At 35.5% G+C, this 26,557-nt stretch overlaps 1 protein-coding gene across 1 annotated transcript; it reads right to left on the bottom strand.

Annotated features, from left to right (window-relative positions):
• Window positions 1-11,821: 11,821 nt before the first annotated feature.
• LOC142242842 (angiotensin-converting enzyme-like) lies at window positions 11,822-25,041 on the bottom strand. The gene is made up of 6 exons (XM_075314363.1): window positions 24,914-25,041; window positions 19,847-20,414; window positions 18,876-19,788; window positions 18,683-18,805; window positions 12,027-12,205; window positions 11,822-11,961 (listed from the first exon to the last, which is right to left on the bottom strand). The coding sequence occupies exons 1-6, from the start codon at window positions 24,953-24,955 to the stop codon at window positions 11,951-11,953; spliced, it is 1,836 nt and encodes a 611-aa protein (XP_075170478.1). The 5' UTR covers window positions 24,956-25,041; the 3' UTR covers window positions 11,822-11,950.
• Between the last annotated feature and the right edge of the window lie 1,516 nt (window positions 25,042-26,557).

Here is a 26,557-nt window from a genome sequence, read left to right as displayed (position 1 = left end):
TAAGGCCATATACATATGTGGAATATTGACAGAAAATTTTTTCGAAGTTGTTTTTTATAGAAAATTTTGCCAAATGTTATTTCTATAAAAAGTTTTGTCAAAATTTTATTTCTATAGCAAATTTTGTCAAAATTTTATTTCTATAAAAAATTAATTCAAAATTTTATTACTATAGAAATATTTTTTTCTATAGAAAATTGAGTCAAAATTTTGTTTCTATAGAATATTTTGCTAAATTTTATTTCTATAGAAAATTTTGCAAAATTTTGTTTGTTACACAAAAATTTTTTCAAAATTTTATTTCTATTGATAATTTTATTTCTATAAAAATTTAAGTCAAAATTTTATTTGTATAGAAAATTTTGCCAACATTTTATAGTAATAGATTTTTTTATTAGAAAATTTGGTCAAAATTGTATTTCTATAGAAAATTTTTTTATAGGAAAAAATTGTCAAATTTTATTTCTATAGCAAATTTTCTCAATTTTTTTTCTCACTGATACTCAAAATTTTATTACTATAGAAATATTTTTTTTCTATATAAAATTTAGTCAAAATTTTATTTCTATAGAAAATTAAGTCAAAATTTTGTTTGTGAATATTTTGCAAAATTTTATTTCTATAGAAAATTTTGCAAAATTTTGTTTGCTACACAATTTTTTTATACCCTCCATCATAGGATGTGGGTATATTAACTTTGTCATTCCGTTTGTAACACATCGAAATATTGTTCTAAGACCCCTTAAAGTATATATATTCTGGGTCGTGGTGAAATTCTGAGTCCATCTAAGCATGTCCGTCCGTCCGTCTGTTGAAATCACGCTAACTTCCGAACGAAACAAGCTATCGACTTGAAACTTGGCACTTGGAAACTTGGTTGTTATCGATGTAGGTCGGATGGTATTGAAAATGGGCCATATCGGTCCACTTTTACGTATAGCCCCCATATAAAGGGACCCTCAGATTTGGCTTGTGGAGCCTCTAACAGAAGCATATTTCATCCGATCCGGCTGAAATTTGGTATATGGTGTTGGTATATGGTCTTTAATAACCATGCAAAAATTGGTCCACATCGGTCCATAATTATATATAGCCCCCATATAAACCGATCCCCAGATTTGGCTTGTGGAGCCTAAAAGAGAAGCAAATTTCATCCGATCCGGCTGAAATTTGGTACATGGTGTTGGTATATGGTCTCTAACAACCATGCAAAAATTGGTCCATATCGGTCCATAATTATATATAGCCCCCATATAAACCGATCCCCAGATTTGGCTTGTGGAGCCTCTAAGAGAAGCATATTTCATCCGATCCGGCTGAAATTTGGTACATGGTGTTGGTATATGGTCTCTAACAATCATGCAAAAGTTGGTCCACATCGGTCCATAATTATATATAGCCCCCATACAAACCGATCCCCAGATTTGGCTTGCGGAGCCTCAAAGAGAAGCAAATTTCATCCGATCCGGCTGAAATTTGGTACATGATATTGGTATATGGTCTCTAACAACCATGCAAAAATTGGTGCACATCGGTTCATAATTATGTATAGCCCCCAGATTTGGCTTGCGAAGTCTCCAAGAGAAGCAAATTTCATCCAATCCGGTTGTAATTTGGAACATGGTGTTAGTATATATATATGATCTTTAACAACCGTGCCAGAATTGGTCCATATCGGTCCATAATTATATATAGCCCCCATATAAAACGTTCTCCAGATTTGACCTCCGGAGCCTCTTGGAGGAGCAAAATTCATCCGATTCGGTTCAAATTAGGAACGTGGTGTTAGTATGTGGTCGCTAACAACCATACCAAAATTGGTCCAATCACACAAAAATTGGTCCATATCGGTTCATAATCATGGTTGCCACTAGAGCCAAAAATAATCTACCAAAATTTTATTTCTATAGAAAAATTTGTCAAAATTTTATTTCTAGAGAAAATTTTGTTAAAATTTTATTCGGTTCATAATAAAATTTTCACCATTGTCAAAATTTTATTTCTATAGAAAATTTTGTCAAAATTTTATTTCTATAGAAAATTTTGTTCAAATTTTATTCGGTTCATAATCATGGTTGCGACTCGAGCCAAAAATAATCTACCAAGATTTTATTTCTATAGAAAATTTTGTCAAAAGTTTATTTCTATAGAAAATTTTATTTCTATAGAAAATTTTGTCAACATTTTATTTCTATAGAAAATTTTGTTCAAATTTTATTCGGTTCATAATCATGGTTGCGACTCGAGCCAAAAATAATCTACCAAGATTTTATTTCTATAGAAAATTTTGTTAAAATTTTATTTCTGTAGAAATTTTTGTCAAAATTTTCTTTCTATAGAAAATTTTGTCAAAATTTTTATTTCTATAGAAAATTTTGTGAAAATTTTATTTCTATAGAAAATATTGTTAAAATTTTATTTCTGTAGAAAATTTTGTCAAAATTTTATGTCTACTTTGTCAAACTGAATTATATACGTATTGGATCGATCTTTTTTGATTTAATATATACCACGTATGGACTTACATACAATTTAGAAGATGGTGTTAGGAGGTTTTAAGATACCTTGCCATCGGCAAGCGTTACCGCAACTTAAGTAATTCGATTCTGGATGGCAGTGTTTAGAAGAAGTTTCTACGCAATCCATGATGAAGGGTACATAAGCTTCGGCCTGGTCGAACTTACGGCCGTATATACTTGTTTTCCTTCCTTCTGAGAAATGAGATCCTATGTTGAAATATTTCAAAGGCCTATCTATAAACATTGCACATTGAGTTTGAAAAGCAAGCTGAAGTCAACGACAAATCTTATGAGACGTTGTCTTCAGATCAATAGTTGGTTGTGTGCTTCTTTAAATTCGAAACGCTCTCACCTATAACAATGCAATTTGTTTCACTATTACAATAGCTCCTACTAAGTGGCAAAGGCTAAATAATTTAATATTATGCAAATGTTACATTTTTCGCTTTCTTTGAAATTAATCCATATTTTATTATTTCCACTTTTTTCCCAGAAATTATAGTAGAGTAGATTCAAATGATGTCACAAATTACAATTATCAATATCTAAATCATATTAATGAAATTTACAATAGAATACAATTTACAAGATGATGTACTAAAAAATTAATTAACAATGATTTGAAATATCTCACAAGGGACAAAAGTTTCCTTCCAGAAATCTATAAGGAAAATTTTAAATAAACCATAATTAATAACAATTATTTGATAACAATAATATAACTTACCTCATATAATTCTTAAAATTTCTTGAATTTAGATATATCCTCAGGCGACCATGGAATTTTCCTACAATTACGTTGTGCCACCAAATTATATAGAATAGTAACTGAACAGCGATCATCAACAGAAATAATCCACACATTGCTCGTAGAACATATTCCAAAAAATTCCATATCAAGAATAAAATAAATTGAATACCAAATTTGTCCTGAGTTTCACAAGAACCACAATAACCAGCGTCGGCTAATGTGAAGAGTACAACGAAATGTTTTAGAAGATCCATGAAAATATTCTCGCAATGTTTTCCCGTCAAAGGCCAATGATCAACTGATCATTAGTCCTTTTCCACATACACGTCCTAATTGCTTGCGAAAATAGACTCAGGTAAGAAGAAAATACTTCTTGTCCTTGTAATCCTTATAACAAAGAAACTCAAATAGCAGATGCTCTGGTGTGTAAGAATGAATTGTAAATACGCTGAGTTACATTTTCCGAGGGTTGATCTCCATCTTTTGTTCCTGTCTGCAGCTGATGCAACTGTTGATATTTAGGCTAGAAATTTATTTTCGTTTTGTTTTGAAAATTTCATTGAGGACATTTTGTCAATATTAGTAGGTAGGTTAAAGTAGGGCAGGACCGAACCCAAGAAAAAGGGTTTGGTGTAAACCTTATCAAAACTGTTTTGAGGAATATTTTTAACAGTGCACAGAAAAAAATTCTGGCTCAATCACGAAATGAATTGATCCAATTATTTTTTTAATTGAATGATTGAAAAATCACAAAAATGCTAGTATCAATCACAAATTAATTAGAAATAAAACTATACTGAATTAAATAATTAGTCGATTTATTCGGCCCTTTCAATTAATTCTTTAATTGGTCCACAAATGTAATTGATTGTGATCGAAAAATTCAATCAATTTTTTAATTGATGCCTTTTTTTTTGTAATGGTATGGAACTAATTATTTCCGAACGAAATTTTCACTTATATTTTTAATTGAAAATATTTTTATTTAATTAAAATATTAATTGAGATAATTAATATTTTATTCAAAAAAATTAATTTGACTCTATTTTTAATTTTATTAGAAAGTTACTTGTCTCTGTTATTTATTAATTGATTACTTTTTTAACTTCAATTAATTTTTTAATTGGAAATATTATGGTGACATTTTTTTCTGTATGATTATATGAGTGTAGTCAGTTAAATAGGTAACCATTCTGGCTGGTGCAAGAGTAGCACAATAGAAGTTGCAAAAATGGAAACTAGCAGTACGTTTATGGAATTCTGGAGCTTGGATGATGAATCACGATTGGTCGATTGAAAGTGCGGTAAAGCACTTGTTATTTCAAAAACCAAATACGGCCAAAAATTCGGCCGGAGCGGATGGTCAGTATCCACCACCATGGAACGTATACTATATTTCGAATAAAAATTGCCTCTTCCATGTGTTCATGAAGTAAAATCGAGAGATCGGTTTATGAAGAGCCTATATCAAAACATAGACCGATACAGGGTGCCAGCGTGGTGCAAAGGTTAGCATTCCCGCCTTGTATACCCAGGGACGTGGAATTAATCCAAGTTTCGACCAAACACCAACAATTTTTTCAGATTTTAAATTTCAAGTAAATCGAACGAAAATTGGGACATCCATGACCTCAAGAAGTCAAAGTAAAACTCTGGCTTCTGGGTCCATAATGCAGTAACATCGGATGTTGTATGGCCCCATAAGCCAGAATTTTAGCTAGATTTGCTTGATATTTTGCCCGAGGGACCCTCAGATTTGGCTTGCGGAGCGTCTAAGAGAAGCATATTTCATCCGATCTGGCTGAAATTTGGTACATGGTGTTGGTATATGGTCTCCAACAACCATGCAAAAATTGGTCCACATCGGTCCATAATTATATATAGCCCCCATATAAACCGATCCCCAGATTTGGCTTGCGGAGCCTAAAAGAGAAGCAAATTTCATCCGATCCGGCTGAAATTTGGTACATGGTATTGGTATATGGTCTCTAACAACCGTACAAAAATTGGTCCACATCGGTCCATCATTATATATAGCCCCCATATAAACCGATCCCAAGATTTGGCTTGCGGAGCCTCAAAGAGAAGCAAATTTCATCCGATCTTGCTGAAATTTGATATACGGTGTTGGTATATGGTCTCTAAAATCCATGCAAAAATTGGTTCACATCGGTCCATAATTATATATAGCCCCCGTATAAACCGATCCCCAGATTTGGCTTGAGGAGCCTCAAAGAGAAGCAAATTTCATCCGATCCGGCTGAAATTAGGTAAATGGTGTTGGTATATGGTCTCTAAAAACCATGCTAAAATTGGTCCACATCGGTCCATAATTATATATAGCCCCCATATAAACCGATCCCCAGATTTGGCTTGAGGAGTCTCTAAGAAAATCAAATTTCATCCGATCCGCCTAAAATTTGGTACATGATGTTGGTATATGGTCTCTAACAACTATGCAAAAATTGGTCCACATCGGTCCATAATTATATATAGCCCCCATATAAACCGATCCCCAGATTTGGCTTGAGGAGTCTCTAAGAGAATCAAATTTCATCGGATCCGCCTAAAATTTGGTACATGATGTTGGTATATGGTCTCTAACAACCATGCAAAAATTGGTCCACATCGGTCCAAAATTATATATAGCCCCCATATAAACCTATCCCCAGATTTGGCTTGCGGAGCCTCTAAGAAAAGCATATTTCATCCGATCCGTGGTATTAGTATATGGTGACGTGGTGTTAGTATATGGTCTCTAACATCCATGCAAAAATTGGTCCATATCGGTTCATAATTATATATAGCCCCGTTAGTATATGGCCGCTAACAATCACACAAAAATTGGTCCATATCGGTCTATAGTTATATATAGCCGATCTCCAATCACACATATCGGTCCATATCGGTTCATAATCATGGTTGCCACTCGAGCCAAAAGTAATCTACCAAAATTTTATTTCTATAGAAAATTTTTTTAAAATTTTATTTTTATAGAAAATTTTTTAAAATTTGATTTTTATAGAAAATTTTGTTAAAATTTTATTTTTATAGAAAATTTTTTCAAAATTTTATTTTTATAGAAAATTCTTTCAAAATTTTATTTTTATAGAAAATTTTGTGAAAATGTTATTTCTATAGAAAATTTTGTTAAAATTTTATTTCTATAGAAAATTTTGTTAAAATTTCATTTCTATAGAAAATTTTGTCAAAACTTTTTTTTCTATAGAAAATATTGTGAAAATTTTAATTCTATAGAAAATTTTGTGAAAATTTTATTTCTATAGAAAATTTTGTTAAAATTTTATTTCTATAGATTTTTTGATTTAATATATACCACGTGTGGACTTACATACAATTTAGAAGACGGACTTAGGAGGTTTTAAGATACCTTGCCATCGCCAAGCGTTACCGCAACTTAAGTAATTCGATTGTGGATGGCAGTGTTTAGAAGAAGTTTCTACGCAATCCATGGTGGAGGGTACATAAGCTTCGGCCTGGCCGAACTTACGGCCGTATATACTTGTTAAATTCTAAATTGTGGAGTTTACAACTTTTAATCTAAAGCACTTTTACACTAAAGCACAAAGGTTTTATATTCGTAGAATTTTGTAGGGATTGCAGATAATAAAAGAAAACAAGGATCGGCCCAAAAACAGGCCCTGTATGTTCAAAATATTGACCCCATTTTGTTAAAATTTTGAAAAAAAAAAAATAAATTGTGGGGCCCATATCTCGCAAACTATTAAATATATTCGTACGCGCTTGCTTTTTGAAGGGTTTTACAGGTTGTATCCATCAAAGAAATCGGTTCACAATTGTGGATTTGACGGCTAAAACAAAATTTGATACCCCCGAGGTGACCGACATTCAACGCCTACAGGTCAGCCCGTGGACCCATTAGGGACTCACAAGCTTGCAAACTTAGAGAAAAACACCTCAGTTTTCACACTAAGAAAAAATTACATTGATATCTTTATCCGTGCAAAAGTTGCAGCTTTATTTCCAAAAAAAAAACCCGATTTGTAACGGCGTCTCTATGATCAGAAGTGAAACCGGGGGCTATATCGAAACATGGATAGATACAGCCCATATTCGGAGCTGACCTGCAAACAAAAAACGATTTCAGCACAATAGTTTCAATATTGAAGGCTGTAGCGTCATTACAACAGACAAACAGACAGATAGCCAGACAGACGGATATAGTTAGAGCTTCGAATTTATAGAATAGGAAATTGATATTTCGATGTGTTACAAACGGAATGATCAACTTAATTTTTGTGGTGGTGTGTATAATAAACGATTCATGCTCTATACAGGAAGCTAAAGTGGTCTTACCATGCCATAGTCAAATTGTGCTAGAAACGGTTACGCTATCCACTGTATTATAAACGTCTGTGTTGCCAATCTTAAACGCCCTTCCAGAGCTGTGATGGCCTTTGTTTTTTATAATGATGATGATAGTTAAAGCACTTATCGGACCACACTATTACCTTTGTGTACACGGTATGAAATATGAATACGTTGCTACCGACAATAACTGTAATCTTAGACACTAACCTAAATAAAATTAAAATAACTCAACTAGTCACCGCCAGGGTGCACTTATATACATGGTTATTGTCAAAACTACAAAAACCACGAATGTTGTTACAAAACAACAGCACAATTGCTACATATTGTATTGAAATATATTTCAAATCTATTCATATTCAAGTCTCCAGTAATTTCATAAATTCAACAACTTGAAATTTTCTCAAATGGTAGTGGTGAAATTGTATTTTTATACCCACCACCATAGAATGGTGATGGGGGTATAATAAGTTTGTCATTCCGTTTGTAACACATCGAAATATCGATTTCCGACTATATAAAGTATATATATTCTTGATCAGGGAGAAATTCTAAGACGATATAACGATGTCCGTCCGTCTGTCTGTCTGTCTGTCTGTCTGTCTGTCTGTCTGTCTGTTGTAATCACGCTACAGTCTTCAATAATGAAGCAATCGTTCTGAAATTTTGCACAAACTCGTCTTTTGTCTGCAGGCAGGTCAAGTTCGAAGATGGGCTATATCGGTCCAGGTTTTGATATAGTCCCCATATAAACCGACCTCCCGATTTGGGGTCTTGGGCTTATAGAAATCGTAGTTTTTATCCAATTTGCCTGAAATTTGAAATCTAGAGGTATTTTATGACCATAAAGCGGTGTGCCAAAAATGGTGAGTATCGGTCCATGTTTTGGTATAGCCCCCATATAGACCGATCTCCCGATTTTACTTCCTGGGCTTATAGAAACCGCAGTTTTTATTCAATTTACCGGAAATTGGAAATCTAGAGGTATTGTAGGACCACAAATACGTGTGCCAAAAATTGTGAGTATCGATCCATATTTTGGTATAGCCCCCATATTGACCGATCTCCCGATTTTATTTCTTGGGCTTATAGAAACCGCAGTTTTGTTTCAATTTACCTGAAATTGGAAATCTAGAGGTATTATAGGACCGCAAATACGTGTGCCAAAAATTGTGAGTATCGGTCCATATTTTGGTATAGCCCCCATATAGACCGATCTCCCGATTTTACTTCTTGGGCTTATAGAAACCGCAGTTTTTATTCAATTTACCTGAAATTGGAAATCTGGAGGTATTGTAGGACCACAAATACGTGTGCCAAAAATTGTGAGTATCGGTCCATGTTTTAGTATGGTCCCCATATAAAACGACCTGCCGATTTTACTTCTTGGGCTTCTAGAATCCGAAGTTTTTATCCTATTTGGCTGAAATTGGAAATCTAGAGGTATTTTCGGGTCATAAAGAGGTGTGCCGAAAATGGTGAATATCCGTCCATATTTTAGTATAGCCCCCATAAGAACGATCTCCCGATTTAACTCCTTGGGTTTTTAGAAACCGTAGTTTTTATCTGATTTGCCTGAAATTGTAAATATTCTGGTATTATAGGCTCACAAAAACGTGTATCGGATTAAGTTTTTATCGGTCTATTTGGTAATGCCTCCATGTAGACCGACTTCTTCTTATAAATCTAGAATCAGATATAGTCCTCATAGGTGAAATCTTTAAATTTATCTTCGGAAAGTGTCCTCAAGTCCTCAAGCCCTCCTGACATTTCACAGGAAACCCTAATATTTGGTTAATGGTGGTGGGTATTTAAGATTCGGCCCGGCCGAACTTACTGTTGTATATACTTGTTTATCATAACGTCCTTCAAACTATACTTCAATTCAATACATTTTCAATTTTAGAACATTAAAAAGTATTGAATTCCTATATGTCTTTATTGGAGATAAAAACCAAGTACTAAACTGTAGTTTATTGGTGGTTTTGTGAAAAATCGAATTCAGCTCCATTTATTAACTACATGCACATGTCATGCAGTGTTGCCAGGTTAGGGGTTCCCCCCCCCCCCAAGTTTAGGGGTTTTTTTCACGTTTAGGGGGATTTTTAGGGGTAAAATTTATTTGGGGGGATTTTTGGGGCATGAAGTTGGAGAAAAAAATACAGGAAATCAACCTTACTTCCTAAATATTAACAAGTACACCCAGAAAAAAGGGGCTCTAATGCCAACTGATAAAAACCAAGTACTAAACTGTAGTTTATTGGTGGTTTTGTGAAAAATCGAATTCAGCTCCATTTATTAACTACATGCACATGTCATGCAGTGTTGCCTGGTTAGGGGTTTCCCCCCCCCCCCCCAAGTTTAGGGGTTTTTTTCACGTTTTTGGGGGTAAAAAAATATCTTGGAACAATTCTGGCATGAAGTTGGAGAAAAAAATACAGGAAATCAACCTAAGTTCCTAAATATTAACAAGTACACCCAGAAAAAAGGGGCTCTAATGCCAACTTAACTTTATTTTAGTTCATGAAGATTACTTGATTTTAGTTAAATTTTGCACAATATGAATAAATGTTCCTTATTTGAATATTTTTTTGCTAACTTTAATGAAGTGAACTAAAAATAACAAAAAAAGTTGTATACAAATATAGTGCACAATTTTACTAAAAAATAAAATAGTTCATATTTTCCTAAAATGGCAGAAGTTTGCTTAAACTGAGTTCATGAGTCTCTCAAATTAGTAAGTTTTTGTCTCGAACTTCGTACAGCGCTAAAGACATTTTAACAATTTTTAAATCCAATTTTTTTTTTCAACATATGAAATTTTCTTAAACAACAGAAAAAATTAATTATTAAAAAAAAAAAATCTTCAATTTGACAAAAATTATTAACTTATTTGTAACATGTTGCAATTAGAAAATTCCTATTGGACAATTTAAACTGAAAACCTGCTTTTTTTCTGTTTTATTTCAACTTATACTGTTCTGGGAGCAAACAAATTAACAAATACAGTCCATTCCAGTCTGAGCTGTCTCGGAACTGTACATATTTTAGTTAAAATTTTCTAAAATAAACCTACAATTTCTTCCACGGTGGGTTCATTTTTTTTTTGTGTGTTTGCATTACCATTATTTTCATTATCCTTTTCAACTTCTTCTTTTGAAAGGGCATTTTTAACATTTGACACAGTTAAAAACAAATTAAGAAAACATTTTAAGATTGTGGATCTTAGGGAGCCACAGTGATGCCTTGCATACACAAGGTCGCGGGTCCGATTCCTGCTTCGACCGAACAACAAAGAGTTTTTGAGCGGTGGATTATCCCACCTCAGTAATGCTGGTGACACTTCTGTGTGTTTCAAAGCTTCTCTAAGTGGTTTCACTACAATGTGCCACCTAACCTAAACTATGGGTCTTATAATGTAACACCTACAATTTGTACACGCTACGGCAGACGATTTAAAATTTTAGACTCTTTGTAACGAATAATGTATATATTTACTAAATTTCGTTTATTTTTCTACTTTATGAACCGATTTTTGATTTAAAAGATTTAAACATTAAATTATTTTGTTTTACCTGCTCTTTAAATTGATATTATGTTAATATAATTTTTTTTTTTTTCAATTTAATTTTTAATTTTCTACTTTTTAAATTCTTAAATTTTTGGAGGTTTTTGAAAAAACTCTAGGCTAATTTAGGGGTTTTTTTCTTACGATTTGGGGGGAAGATTCAAAAGTCACCTGGCAACACTGATATCATCAGCAGAGAATGAAGTCGCCAAGTCGCGCCGCTGATTTTAGCCGCCGCCGACCATTTTATGCAAGTCGACGACCCCGCCGAATATGTCGACTAATCTCAACTTAAATTTAGCCGCCAATAAATCCAAAAACATTGATTTAAATCAGCAAAATTTATTAATCACTTTTTTATTTTTGGCTACAATTTTGAACTCTTCACCCAAAATCAATTAAAAACTTTTGCAAAAATTTAGCTCAGAAAATTGGAATGAAATGGAAATTTGATTGTAAGATTGGTTGCACAACCAATCTGATTGCCATTCGCGTAACTTCAAATTAATTTTATAATGGATAATTGCCCGCCGCCGAATAGAATAATTTATATCGGCTTAGCCGCCAATCCGTCGCCGGAGTCAAAAATTTGTCCTCAGTACAAACAATTATTAAAACTAAAATAAAGCATACCAAAAAACTTACTATTTTATTTTTAATAACATTCTTGACATTTCCATAAAATGTTTGTTAAGGAATTTCCATATATTTTATATATCACCCTTTGATTACAATATCGCCTTTTTTCTAATTTCTAGTTTAGACAACCTCTGTAATTAGAAGCAGACAGATAATATTAAATAATGTCTCCGTAAATATAACGATGTTTACTTACTATTTTGCGATGGATTCCATCCAATTTTAACTTTATTTTGTTCATTCAAGGTTTTCACCCAATCCAAAATGGGAGTATAGTATTCCACCAAGGGATTAGCACACAGAGATGTGTTGTCTGTTAAAATCTTGGAAATAACATCTTTAAATGACTTGGTGGATCCTAAAGACATCATGGACCTAAAAGAAAAAAAGGTTTATCAAAATATACATGAATACCACAGACGAAAAATCGAATATTGGGAGTTTCTGAGCAAATACAGGGTGCCTCATAATAAAGGGTACATAAGCAATTGTTTCAAATGTCTTCAATTGAAGCTATTATATATACGATCTTATTAAACATTTATTGTTATTACGAAAGGAGTGTTTACATATCTACTTAAAACCAAAAACAACAAGTATACACGGCAGTAAGTTCGGCCAGGCCGAATCTTATGTACCCTCCACCATGGATTGTGTAGAAACTTCTACGAAAGACTGGAATCCACAATCGAATTACTTGGGTTGTGGTAATACTTAAAAATTCTTAACATCGTCTTCTAAATTGTAGGTTAGTCCATACGTGATATATATTAGACAAAAAAGGTATATATAGGTAAGTCTACAAATAATTACGAATCGAAATGGACTTTTGCACGGTACTTATAGAGCCAGAATTGAAATATGGGGTTCACTTATAATTATAGACCGATATGGACCAATACCTGCATGCTTGTTAGATACCATATACTAACATCACGTAACAAATTTCAACCGAATCGGATGAATTTTGCTCTTCCAAGGGGCTCCGGAAGTCAAATCTGGGGATCGGTTTATATGGGGGCTATATAATTATGGACCGATGTGGACAAATTTTTGCATGGTTGTTAGAGACCATATACTAACACCATGTACCAAATTTCAGCCGGATCGGATGAAACTTGCTTCTCTTAGAGGCTCCGCAAGCAAAATCTGGGGATTGGTTTATATGGGAGCTATATATAATTATAGACCGCTGTGGACCAATTTTTGCACAGTAGTTAGAGACGATATACTAACACCATGTATCAAATTTCAGACGGCTCGGACGAAATTTGCTTCTCTTATAGGCTCCGCAAGCCAAATCTGGTTTATACGGAGGCTATACGTAAAAGTGGACCGATATGGCCCATTTGCAATACCATCCGACCTACATCGGAGCCACCGTGGTGCAATGGTTAGCATGCCCGCCTTGCATACACAAGGTCGTGGGTTCGATTCCTGTTTCGACCGCAAACCAAAAAGTTTTTCAGCGGTGGATTATCCCACCTCAGTAATGCTGGTGACATTTCTGAGGGTTTCAAAGCTTCTCTAAGTGGTTTCACTGCAATGTGGAACGCCGTTCGGACTCGGCTATAAAAAGGAGGTCCCTTGTCATTGAGCTTAACATAGAATCGGGCAGCACTCAGTGATAAGAGAGAAGTTCGCCAATGTGGTATCACAATGGACTGAATAGTCTAAGTGAGCCTGAAACATCGGGCTGCCACCTAACCTAACCTAACCTACATCAATAACAACTACTTGTGCCATGTTTCAAGTCGATAGCTTGTTTCGTTCGGAAGTTAGCGTGATTTCAACAGACGAACGTACGGACGGACATGCTTAGATCGACTTAGAATATCACCACGACCCACATATATACTGTATGGGGTCTTAGAGCAATATTTCGATGTGTTACAAACGGAATGACAAAGTTAATATACCCCCATCCTATGGTGGAGGGTATAAAAATAACAAGTATATATGGCCTTACCGAATCTTTAATACCAACCACCATGCATCAAGTACACTAGTTTCCTCTGAAAGCTCATCGTTACTGGGTAACATATAGAATAGTATGTGAATTTGATGACAGATACTCTCCCAAGCAGATCGGATCAAGTGGTATGCTTCCCGAACTTAAATTTAAACAATTAAGGATAGTCGGCGCCGATTATATTATACCATGCACCACATTGGAGATCAACATTTTCGATACTGTCTCAAATCCTTTAATTTTTTTGGGTTGTGTACATAAAGATTAATCTTTCCATATACATATATTTAAATCTGAACCGATTTGGACAAAGTTTTGTGGAAGTCTAGGCTTAAAATTTAATCGGTTAATGTTCTCGGGCAGAGCTCAATATTAGCAAAAAGATATGGGAAATAATTAAATATCCAAAATCATTTTAATAATATTCTGACCAAAAAATGTACTTGTGACAAATTTGAAGTCGATTTGGCCAAAACTGTGTCTTAGGCTTTGATCATAAGAATGTGTTCACAGACAGACGGATGGACATGGCTAGACGTCTCAGGGGTCAGTCGAGAGTAACATGTGTCTACCTCGTCTCCACATGTGTGTTAAATAGGCACAGAGTATAAAGATATTAGTGTCTAGAAGACCAATAAGTAAAATAGGGAGATTGGTCTATATGGGGGCTAAACCAATACATCGACCTATAAAAACCAAATTCGACACAGGTCTTTTTGGACCTAAAAAATTGCAGTTTCTAGGTTGGTCTATATGGGGGCTATACTAAAACATGGACCGATACACATGTTTGCGGTTTCTAGAAGCCAAATCGGAAGATTAGTCTATACATGGACCGATACACACGATATTCGGCACACCAACCTATTGACGTACAATTAGACAAATCGGATAACAGCTGCAGTTTTAGAAGCCCAAGCAGTGAAATTGGTCTATATGGGAGCTATACAAAATAGGGATACCCATTTTTGGACTGAAACCCACATCGGTAGAGGGTTGGTTTGTATAGGTGCTAGACTTCCAATTTTACGGAAAGCCCACATCGGTAGAGGGTTGGTTTATATAGGAGCTATATCAAAACCTAGACCGATATTGTCCGTCTTCGAACTAGACCTGCTTGCAGACAAAAAAACGATTCTGTGCCATATTCCAGGAGGATCGTGTCATTATTGAAGGCTGTAGCACGATTATAACAGACTAACGAACAAAAGGTCATGGCTTCAAGCTCAGTTTTCTGCGGTAGATTATTCCATCTCAGTAATGCTAGTAACATTTCAAGGCTTTTCTAAGTGCTTTCACATTAAGGTGAAAAGCCGTTCGATCTCGGAGGTTCCTTGTCATTGAGCTTAGTGTTGGCAATATTGGAGATTTTGCTCCAAATTTGGGTATATTTTTTCGTAGATGGTGGCGACATTCTTGAGTTGGGAACTTGGGGATTTGGTGGTGAATTTTCATAAATTTTGGAGATTTTATTGGGTATTTTTAAAAATTGCTCAATAAATCGGACAATATATCCCATAAATAAAAAAAAATGATAAATAAGGTTCACCTTCATATTAATCTAGCACCCATTATTATTACTCGAATATTTAGAAGTCAATATTTGTTCATAAATACATAGGGATCGAAATCTTATTTTCATTTCACGAGCATTTGGAAGACAATCACCGATCTCCTTGTTTTGTGTTTCGAAATCTTGCTCTTATTGCAGCTGGCAAAATTTACATTATTACAAATTTTACTACAGCGCACCTATTTCCTTATTTTTTTCCCATAAAAATTTCTCAAAAATTTATTGGGGATTTTTATGATTAATTTTAGCTAAAAATTTGATGGGGGATTTTTGGTCGCGAAAGCGTGAAATTTTGGGGACAAGAGTCAGAAAAATACTGGCAATACTGATTAAGCTAAACATTGAATCGGGTAGCAATCAGTGATAACGGAGTCTCACAATGGTCTGAAATAACGAGCTTCGACTTAGGTCGGTGTTAAGAGAAATTCGCCAACGTAATGCTAAGTTTCCAATATTAAACGCAAATAGTCGTATTGTTTTATGTGGCAACTAGATTTTGTAATAACAAAAACAACAACGAATTTTGACAAAAACAATTCACTGCCACGAAAGACGGACGGATATTTCAAATTTCGATTTAGGTTGTTATTTGGAGAAATCTGCAAAGATTAGTATGTAAGTTCATGCCAAATTTGACATATATTCCTCAACGTTTGTATATGGCAAATTTTATTTCAATTGTTATATACCATTGGGAATTGCCCCTCAACTCTACTAACAGGTTGGCTGATAAGTCCCCGGTCTAACAAAGAATAACATATTTTTTGTCAAAATTTGTTTTTAATATTCAACATAATTCCCTTCAAGAGCGATACAACGATTATAACGACTTTCCAATTTTTTTATACCATTTTGGTAGTACTCCTTCGGTTTTGCCTCAAAATAGGCCTCAGTTTCGGCGATCACCTCTTCATTGCAGCCAAATTTTTTCCCTGCGAGCATCCTCTTGAGAACAAGAATAGGTCGCTGGGCCAGATCTGGAGAATACGGTGGATGGAGAAGCAATTCGAAGCCCAATTCATGAAGTTTTGCCATCGTTCTCAATGACTTGTGGCACGGTGCGTTGTCTTGTTGAAACAACACTTTTTTCTTCTTCATATGGGGCCGTTTTGCCGCGATTTCGACCTTCAAACGCTCCAATAACGCCATATATTAGTCACTGTTGATGGTTTTTCCCTTCTCAAGATAATCGATAAAAATTATTCCATGCGCATCCCAAAACAGAGGCCATTACTTCGCCAGCGGACTTTTGAGTCTTTCCACGCTTCGGAAGCGGTTCACCGGTCGCTGTCCACTCAGCCGTCTGTCGATTGGAGTGTAGTAATGGAGCCATGTTTCATCCATTGTCACATATCGACGGAAAAACTCGGGTGTATTACGAGTTAACAGCTGTAAACACCGCTCAGAATCATCAACACGTTGTTGTTTTTGGTCAAATATGAGCTTGAACGGCACCCATTTTGCACAGAGCTTCCGCATATCCAAATATTGAAGAATGATATGACCAACACGTTCCTTTGATATCTTTAAGTCCTCTGCTATCTCGATCAACTTAATTTTACGGTCATTCGAAATCATTTTGTGGATTTTTTTTTATGTTTTCGTCGGTAACCACCTCTTTCGGGCGTCCACTGCGTTCACCGTCCTCCGTGCTCATTTCACCACGCTTGAATTTTGCATACCAATCAATTATTGTTTATTTCTCTGGGGCAGAGTCCGGAAACTCATTATCAAGCCAAGTTTTTGATTCCACCGTATTTTTTCCCTTTAGAAAACAATATTTTATCAACACACGAAATTGCTTTTTTCCATTTTTTTCACAATAACAAAAATTGCTTCACAAAAGACGCTCTATCTCACAAACTAATTGACTTACAGACGTCAAATTTTAACACGAATCATTTGAAGGTTGGTACTATATAAAAGTAATATGCATTTAATACTAGCGACGCCATCTATGTGTCAGACCGGGGACTTATCAGCCAACCTGTTAATAGGAAAGACAGACGGACATTCTCCAATTTCGATTAAGATCGATTTTAGAGAAATCTGCCAACGTGATGGTACATTTTCATCAATATTAAAGACAAATGTTAATAGTGTGTAATATGGCGACGAGATTTTTTAACAAGGAAAGTCTAAAGTCGGGCGGTTGAAATCTGAACCGATTTCAACCAAATTGGGCACGCATAGCTACAATGTTAATTCTACTCCCTGTGCAAAATTTCAACTAAATCGGAGTAAAAAATTGGCCTCTGTGGTCATATGGGTGTAAATCGGGCGAAAGCTATATATGGGAGCTATATATAAAGCTGAACCGATTTCAATCAAATTTGGCACGCATACAATGCTAAATCTACTCCCTGTGCAAAATTTCAACCAAATTGGGCCAAAACTCTGGCTATTAGAACCATATTAGTCCATAACGGGCGAAAGATATATATGGGAGCTATATCTAAATCTGAACCGATTTCAATCAAATTTTGCACACTTGACTATACGGCTAAGTGTTATGTTTGTACAAAATTTCAAGCAAATCGGTATAAAACTCTGGCTATTACTGCATATCGGGCGAAAGATATATATGGGAGCTATATCTAAATCTGAACCGATTTCTTCCAAAATCAATAGGGTTCTATTCTGAGCCAAAACACATACTTGTGCCAAATTTTAAGTCGATTGAACTAAAACTGCGACCTAGACTTTGATTACAAAAATGTGTTCACGGACAGACGGACATGGCTATATCGACTCAGGAGCCCACCCTGAGCATTTTTGCCAAAGGCACCATGTGTCTATCTCGTCTCCTTCTGGGTGTTGCAAACATATGCACTAACTTATAATACCCTGTTCCACAGTGTGACGCTGGGTATAAAAAGCGAACATAAAAGAACCAAATTGAATCATCTCACCCGGCCAGATCTCGCTAAAGACTATGGAAATGTGTAGTGACCAACACTGAAACATATATGTATAGTCAGGCTTGCGAGATGGGTATCTGGCATTTTCTTTTCAGTAACTTAATGATGTCAATTCCCTTAATCTTCCTGTCCAATAAGCTCGAATAAAATATTGTAATAACTTCTAGCGAATTTTGATAAAGTTAACTACCACCAAAGAAATCTGCAAACGTGATGTTAAATTTTCAATATCAGCCATTACTCCTCACAGAATATTTAGACACATTGAATGCTGTATTCCATTTACGTTAATGGAAAAGAATATTCACATTTTTTTTTTTAAATTTTCTCTACCTTTGTTGAGATTATAAAAATACCACTTAAATATTTCTTTCTTTCCAACTTACTTTAGAACATTGCCCACATCTTTATTGCCATAGAAATCACAATTATGCAACTGGCCCTGATCTCCAGACTTTTGACATAAGGCCTTATAGAACTGATAACCCAATATCTCTGATACGAATTTCCTACAAAATGAAAAAAGAAGAATCATCAGAATATTCAGAATAATCGCATGAGCACCAATAGACTTCTTACTTAGTTTGATGATTTTCTTCAACGTCCAAATAGAATTTGTAAGGGAAATCAATGGAACCCTCTTCACGATCCGATGGAGGTTCTACACCAGCATAGTCTTCCATTAATTTCCAATAACGTTTGTTCACAGTATCCATATCGACGGTTCCCTTCAATAGTTCACTAACAATTTTACTTTGAACATAGAACTCGGGAATATTCAAGATAGTATGGATACCCATGCGGAATAGACGATTCATGAGGGTCTTTTCGGTAAATTTGAAATCTTTGGCCAAGCCAATGGTTTGCAAATGTTTTGGTGTACTGGCTGATAGAATTACCGCCTCACCCACTGGATACTCAAGATCGTAAGCATGGAAAAAGAATGCAGGCAAATTCTTCTTCTCCTGGGCATAATGAATGCGACCCACATAACCATGCATTTGCATGAATTTCCTAAAGTCCACCTTTCGGCAATATTCCATATAAACTTTGGGTGTAATATCCATAATGTTATCACGACAGCCATTCAAACTTTCCGACTCATCCTCTTCTTTGATACGATTCTTGAGAAAATCTTCATCCAGATCTGAGAAACCTAAGGATTTGTAAAAGTCTTGGGAATCATTAAGCATTTTTTTGCTATTGAAATTCTTCACAAATCCATCATAGGCAGGCAATTCCTTAAAGGGGAAATAGTCTTCAATAATACTGCCCTCCTTCCAGGCCTGGGCTAAAACTTGCTCGAACAAATGATGGGGTATAGGACCATTCTCATCGATGACATCACTTCCATATTTCTTGTGCAATTCACGGCGTATAAAGGCATGCATTTGTTGATAGGTGGGTTTAAGTTCTTCCATTACTCGATCCATTTCTTTCAGAAATTCCTCAACATTATAACCCGAATAATACAAATCCAAAACAGGACGATCTGAAAATGGGGGAATATTAAGAACTACATCTCCAGCAGTATCACATCCTCCACTTACCCAATAGTTCTGCTGATTTTTTCATGGCCTCAATGATTGTATAGAAATTCACTGCAGACCATACCGTATTTTTCTCCCTCCATGCATCCCAGTAGTATTTCAATTCAGCCGGATCATTGGTAGTAGCCACTATCCTTTGTATATCGGGATAATAGGCAATTTCACTATCATCTTGATTTGGCATATTAGCTCCGCCCATATAGGGCTCTATATCCTTATCGGAGGCTAATGTTTCAAGAGCTACTAAAGCCATTGCAAATGTTGTAAAATATTCATCGCCCAATATGAATAAGTCCGCCGACTCACGGATATTATTAAGAGCTCTTTTTGTCTCTGGATCATTGATTTTTTCCAAATCGAATTCACTTGCCTCATTGGAGAAATCCACCAATTCAGATGCAATTGTTTTCATGGTAGATAATTTTCTAGAGGATGTATCCATATCATCATCCTGGTCTAGATTGAAAAATTCAGCAGCAATCTTGTCATAAAGATTGTAATATCTTTCACTGGTTTTGGCCAAATAGTTTTTAGCATCTAATTCAGTATTTGTGGCAGCCAAAGAAAGCTAAAGATAAGAAAATACGAAAGACATTAATAAATATTATTTTTTTAAATATTAACAAGTATATACGGCCGTTAGTTCGGCCAGGGCGAATCTTATGTACCCTCCACCATGGATTGCGTAGAAACTTCTACGAAAGATTGTCATCCACAATCGAATTACTTGGGTTGTGTTATCTTAAAACTTCTTAACATCGTTTTCTAAATTGTGAGTTAGTCCATTCGTGGTATATATTAGACAAAAAAGGTATGTATAGGTAAGTCTACATAATTACGAATCGATATGGACTTTTTACACGGTACGTAGAGAGCCAGAATTGAAATATGGGGGTCGCTTACATATAAGCGCTATATACAATTATGAACTTGATATGGACCAATTTTTGTGTGATTGGGGATCTATTTATCTGAGGGCTATATATAACTATAGACCGATATGGACCTAGTTAGGCATGGTTGTTAACGGCCATATACTAGCACAATGTACCAAATTTCAACTGACTCGGATGAAATTTGCTCCTCCAAGTGGCTCCAAAACCAAATCTCGGGATCGGTTTATATGGGGGCTATATATAATTATGGACCGATGTGGACCAATTTTTGCACGGTTATTATAGATCATATGCTGACACCATGTACCAAATTACAGACGGATCGAATGAAATTTGCTTCTCTTAGAGGCTCCGCAAGACAAATCGGGGGATCGGTTTATATGGGGGCTATATATAATTATGTATCGATGTGGACCAATTTTGCGTGGTTGTTATAGATCATATGCTGACACCATGTACCAAATTTCAGTCGGATCGGATGAAATTTGCTTCTCTTAGAGGCTCCGCAAGCCAAATCTGGGAATCGGTTTATATGGGGGCTATATATAATTATGGATCAATGTGGACCAATTTTTGCATGGTTGTTAGAGACCATATACTAACACCACGTACAAAATTTCAGCCGGATCGGATGAAATTTGCTTCTCTTAGAAGCTCCGCAAGCCAAATTTAGGGGTCCGTTTATATGGGGGCTATACGTAAAAGTGGACCGATATGGTCCATTTGCAATACCGTACGACTTACATCAATAACAACTACTTGTGCCAAGTTTCAAGTCGATAGCTTGATTCGTTCAGAAGTTAGCGTGATTTCAACAGACGGACGGACGGACGGACGGGCATGCTCAGATCGACTCAGAATTTCACCACAACCCAGAATATATATATACTTTATGGGGTCTTAGAGCAATATTTCGATATGTTACAAACGGAAGGACAAAGTTAGTATACCCCCATCCTATGGTGGAGAGTATAAAAAAAACTTAATATCTTTGTAACTAAAGAAATATTTCGACAAATTAGATTCCATTAGGGCTTTTAATCGAACAACGAAAAACGAAGTACTGGATTTTATGGCCACTCAAAGTGTATTTATATGAGTGAAATTTCATGATGATATAAAAAGTAGGTTTTACTAGAATATGGGTTGAATTGATCAATTGTATTATCCATTTTTAACATATTAAACTATTGATTTTTGACTCTATATATACTCTTGATAAAGGTACAATTTTAAGACAATATAGCAGTAGAACCTAACGTTCTTTTGTTGGCAGGCATGTCGAGTTCGAAGAATGGTCAATCCGGACAATAGAGGTATGCACGTGAGTGATATTTGACTCACGCACACTCACGCCGGAAAAATCTTACTAAGGCACACTCATGCACGATATTATTTGGTAGGATTCACGCTCACGCACGAAAATGTTGTGACTCCCAAAAAATACAGTGACTCACGAAAAATATCGTGGCTCACGAATAATTTTTTGTGTAATTTACCTTAGGGACGTGTCTAAAAACATGAGCATCATAAAAATGGAGAGCGTTATAAAACTCTTAACATCCCAGGTGTCTCTAAAGTTGTAAATAAATTCAACTCGTAAGCGTTTTATGTCCGTAGGCGGAATTTTCCGTCGGCCTAGATTTGTATATGGAGATAATTACTTGAGAAATCTCCTTATACACCCGATGTCCATGGAAGCTGTAATTTTAAATTAAACCTCTGCCAACGTGCCATCTGAGCCGGTCTTTTGGGAGAAAATTTGTTTCATCAAAGCCCCTCGAAATTCTGTACATTAAATTATTGGCCTCTAATGTCCATAACGGATAAACCATTTATAAATCGATGTTTCACCATTTTACTTCTATAGAGACAATATTCGTAACTGTCCAGCAACAGGACTTCAAATGACGACACAGCACAATAAATTGTATTTCGGGGGGTCGTAGGGTGCACGAAAAAAAAGTTTTGGTGTTCTGAATTGTCTTCGAATATGCTACAAAACTGGGGGGTGACCGCATCAACTTTTTTTTTTCCTTTAGGCCGTGACCCTATGTTTATGTTTATGCCTTTAGGGTTTCAATTCACGGTCGTTCAAAGCCTTTTAAGAAAACCTTTAGTGTTTTTCTCGGTAAAACCCCCTTTCGAGTTTCCACTTTGCTCATTAAAAGGTAATACGGTCAAAATTTGGTCAAGGGAAAACGCGTGCAAATCGGTGAAATCGTTTATTTTAAAAATCAAATTATTTTAAAAATCAAATTTCTTTTTCAAGTTCAATTAGTATAAAATTCAGGAAAAATATTCAGTTAGGCTTTCGCTTTTCCAAATCCGAATTGCCGGGCCTCACGCTTGACACCTGCCATCAGATTTTGTACAGCCACCTTGTCCACCTTCTTCGCCGCAGAAAGCCAGTTTGCCTTGAACTGCTGCTCGTCCTTAGCAGTTTTTTGGTCTTCTTTAGGTTCTGCTTGACAATAGCGCAGTAATTCTCAATTGGGCGGAGCTCTGGCGTGTTGGGAAGGTTCTTGTCCTTGGGAACCACCTGCACGTTGTTGGCGGCGTACCACTCCATGGCCTTTTTACCGTAATGGCAAGATGCCAAATCCGGCCAAAACAGTACGGAACAACCGTGTTTTTTCAGGAAAGGCAGCAGACGTTTATTCAAACACTCTTTCACGTAAATTTATTGGTTGACAGTCCCGGAAGCTATGAAAATTCTGTTTTTCAAGCCACAGGTATAGATGGCTTGCCAAACCAGATATTTTTTTGCGAACTTTAACAGTTTTACGTGCTTTAAAATATATGCTACCTTTCCCCTTCCTTTTGCCGTATAAAACTCTTGTCCCGGAAGCTGCTTGTAGTCGGCTTTGACGTAGGTTTCGTCGTCCATTACCACGCAGTCAAACATCGTCAGCATCGTCGTGTACAGCCTCCGGGATCGCGCTTTGGCCGTCGTATTTTGTTTATCATCGCGATTTGGAGTCACTACCTTCTTGTAAGTCGATAGTCCGGCTCGTTTTTTGGCTCGATGCACGGTTGAAGACGATACACCCAGCTTATTTGCGGCATCTCGGAGAGAGAGGTTAGGGTTTCGCTTGAAATTACCGGCAACTCTCTTTGTCGTCTCAGCGGCTTCCGGTTTTCGATTTCCCCCCGATCCAGACTTCCTGGCTGTCGACAAACGTTCCCCAAACACTTTAATTACATTCGTAACGGTTGATTTGGAAACTTTTAGCGATTTTGCAAGCTTTGCGTGCGAGTAGCTCGGATTTTCGCGATGCGCGAGCAAAATTTTGATACGCTGCTCTTCTTGCTTGGACGGCATTTTGACAACTGAAGAGTGAATTCGAAAATCAAAATAGGAGCAACATTCTACACACACACACCTTCAAAATGAGGGGTGTTCAGGTTTTTTAAATGCAAAATTGAAAGAAATACGTCAAGTTTATATTGACCAAATTTTGACCGTATCACCCTTTACTTTCTCTTACACAAATAATCATGAATAACATGTTGAACACTTTCACATGATATCAGTAGGGAACCTGAATTTCATTCAAAATATTTTTTTAGGATTTTCTTTAATGTTTTCCACGGTAATAATCCCTCTTTTGAGCCACCATAATGTTAACTGTCTTCGGTGTTTATTTCATTACGGCTAAAATATGCATACTAATTGTTAATGATAAATTTTCCTGGGACCGTGTCTGAAAACTCCCCATTAAACAAAATATTTCCTACAATTGTATTTTTTTCTCTTTCTAGATGAAATATTTTATCACATCTGTGTTATATTGGATGTCAATATTGACACTGAGTTTATTTTTAAGTGCCTACAATCATAATTTTAATCTGATAATCCTTAAACTTGGAATATGGAAAATGTTTTAGAGCTTCAAAGGCAGAAAACCACATTATTTCTTACAGTTCAAGTAATATTTGTCCTTAAGTATGTTACATCGAGGATGAGGATTATATTTTTTGTGATATTGACAGTTTCATCTTTTGTGCACTTTGCCTGAAGTCTGAAGACTGTCCTTTGATACCAGTAAACTTGAACAACAGACGATGTCCTTTACACACATCGAAATCGTTTTTAAGCTTTTTCTTTGTATATTGTTCAACCATTTTTATTTTATTTATTTTTTTTTTTTTGCACTAATTTGCTCACCTTGCACACAAGGGCAATGATGAAGGCTTGTAAAAGCTTCATTTTACCCCTAATATATTTTGTAACAATATAAAAAACACTCTCGAATTTAGAACCTACTCCGTAGGATTCTGTGGGAAGACTAAATATTTGATTATGATAATCGACAATGCAATAATCTTAGAGACCTTTTAAATTGATAAGGCTTATCACTTTATTTAGAGCTTTTCAAATGAAATTGAAATTATTTATTAATTCTAATGTCATCATTGCAGAATTTAGTTTATTTATATTTTTATTGTAACTTAAAAAAATTATAATCAGATCAAAAAGTGAAAAAAAAACATTAATAGGTTTTTGTTTACTATTCCAAGTTTCCGGCAATGCCATTGTTTTTGCAACAACAAAGGCAATCAATGAAATATTATTGGAACCTCGCTTTCTACCCTCCACAATGGATTGCGTATAAAGTTCTACTAAAAACTATTATCCACAATCGAATTACCGGATGGGATAAAATTTGTTCATCCAAGAGGCTTCGGAACTCAAATCTGGGGATGTGTTTACATGGTTATGGACCGGTAATGACCATTTTTTGCCCGATTTTTAGAAAACATACTACTAATATCACGTATCAAATTTCGACTGAATCGCACGAAATTTGCTCTTCCAAGAGCCTCCGGAAATCAAATCTAGGTCAAATCGGTTTGTATTAGGTGCAATACCTACATACATAAATAAGTCGATAGCTTGTTTCGTTCGGATGTTTCGACAGACGGAAATCGCCAAAACATACATGCTTTGTGGGGTTCGAAGTGTGAGAAAAAATACAAAACAAGTATATACAGCAGTAAGTTCGGCCGGGCCGAATCTTAAATACCAACCACCATGAATCAAATATAATAGTTTCTTTTGAAAATTTCGGGGGGGGTTTGATGGCAGATATTTTCCCAAGCAGAGCAGTTCAACCAGTACACTTCCCGAAGACAAATTTAAAGATTTTACCTATGAACACTAGATCAGATTCTTGATTTATAAGAACAATTTTTGTTTGTGTTTTAGAGTAATCATTAACATCCCTCATAAGTGTGCAAGAAAATGATGAAATAACGCCTTTATTTTGAAATCTAAAATCTGTATATTTTTACCCCAATTATTTAAATGATTACGAGTAGTAAAATCTGGAAATTTTATATTCAGTTTCAAGCAATTTTCATGATCAGTGCACCTTGTCGGTCGGTCTATATGGAGGCCTTATTAAATGAGCCGATAAAAACTAAATCATATACACTTTTATGTGGGTTTAAAATGCCAGTATATTTTGTGGCAAATCGGATAAAAACTATCATTTCTAGAAACCCTAGGAGTTAAATCGGTAGATAATGAGGGTTATGCCAAAAACATGGAGGGATACACACAATATTCAGCACATCTAAATGTAGTCGTAGAATCTAAACCCCAAATTGGAGGGCCGGTTTATAAGGTGGCTATATCAAAACCGTACCGATACACAATATAATTCGGCGCACTTCTTTACGATCCTAGAATACATCTAGATTTCCAATTTCAGGCATATTGGATAAAAACTATGGATTCTGTAAGTAAAAGAAGTAAAATCGGGAGATCGGTCTATATGAGGGCTATATCAAAACATGGTCCGATAAT

Source organism: Haematobia irritans, unplaced genomic scaffold (assembly GCF_050003625.1).
Source record: "Haematobia irritans isolate KBUSLIRL unplaced genomic scaffold, ASM5000362v1 scaffold_8, whole genome shotgun sequence".
NCBI lineage: Eukaryota > Metazoa > Arthropoda > Insecta > Diptera > Muscidae > Haematobia > Haematobia irritans.
The sequence above is the reverse complement of the archived record's forward strand: the minus strand, read 5'-3'. Positions and strand labels throughout refer to the sequence as shown.

Coding starts and splice junctions, on each gene's coding strand:
- LOC142242842 (XM_075314363.1), bottom strand. CDS start 24,955: ATGAAGCTTTTACAAGCCTTCATCATTGCCCTTGTGTGCAAG. Junction 19,789..19,846: donor AAAATCAGCAGAACTATTGG/GTAAGTGGAGGA, acceptor CCCCATTTTCAG/ATCGTCCTGTTTTGGATTTG. Junction 12,206..18,682: donor GATGTGGGCAATGTTCTAAA/GTAAGTTGGAAA, acceptor TTTTTCTTTTAG/GTCCATGATGTCTTTAGGAT.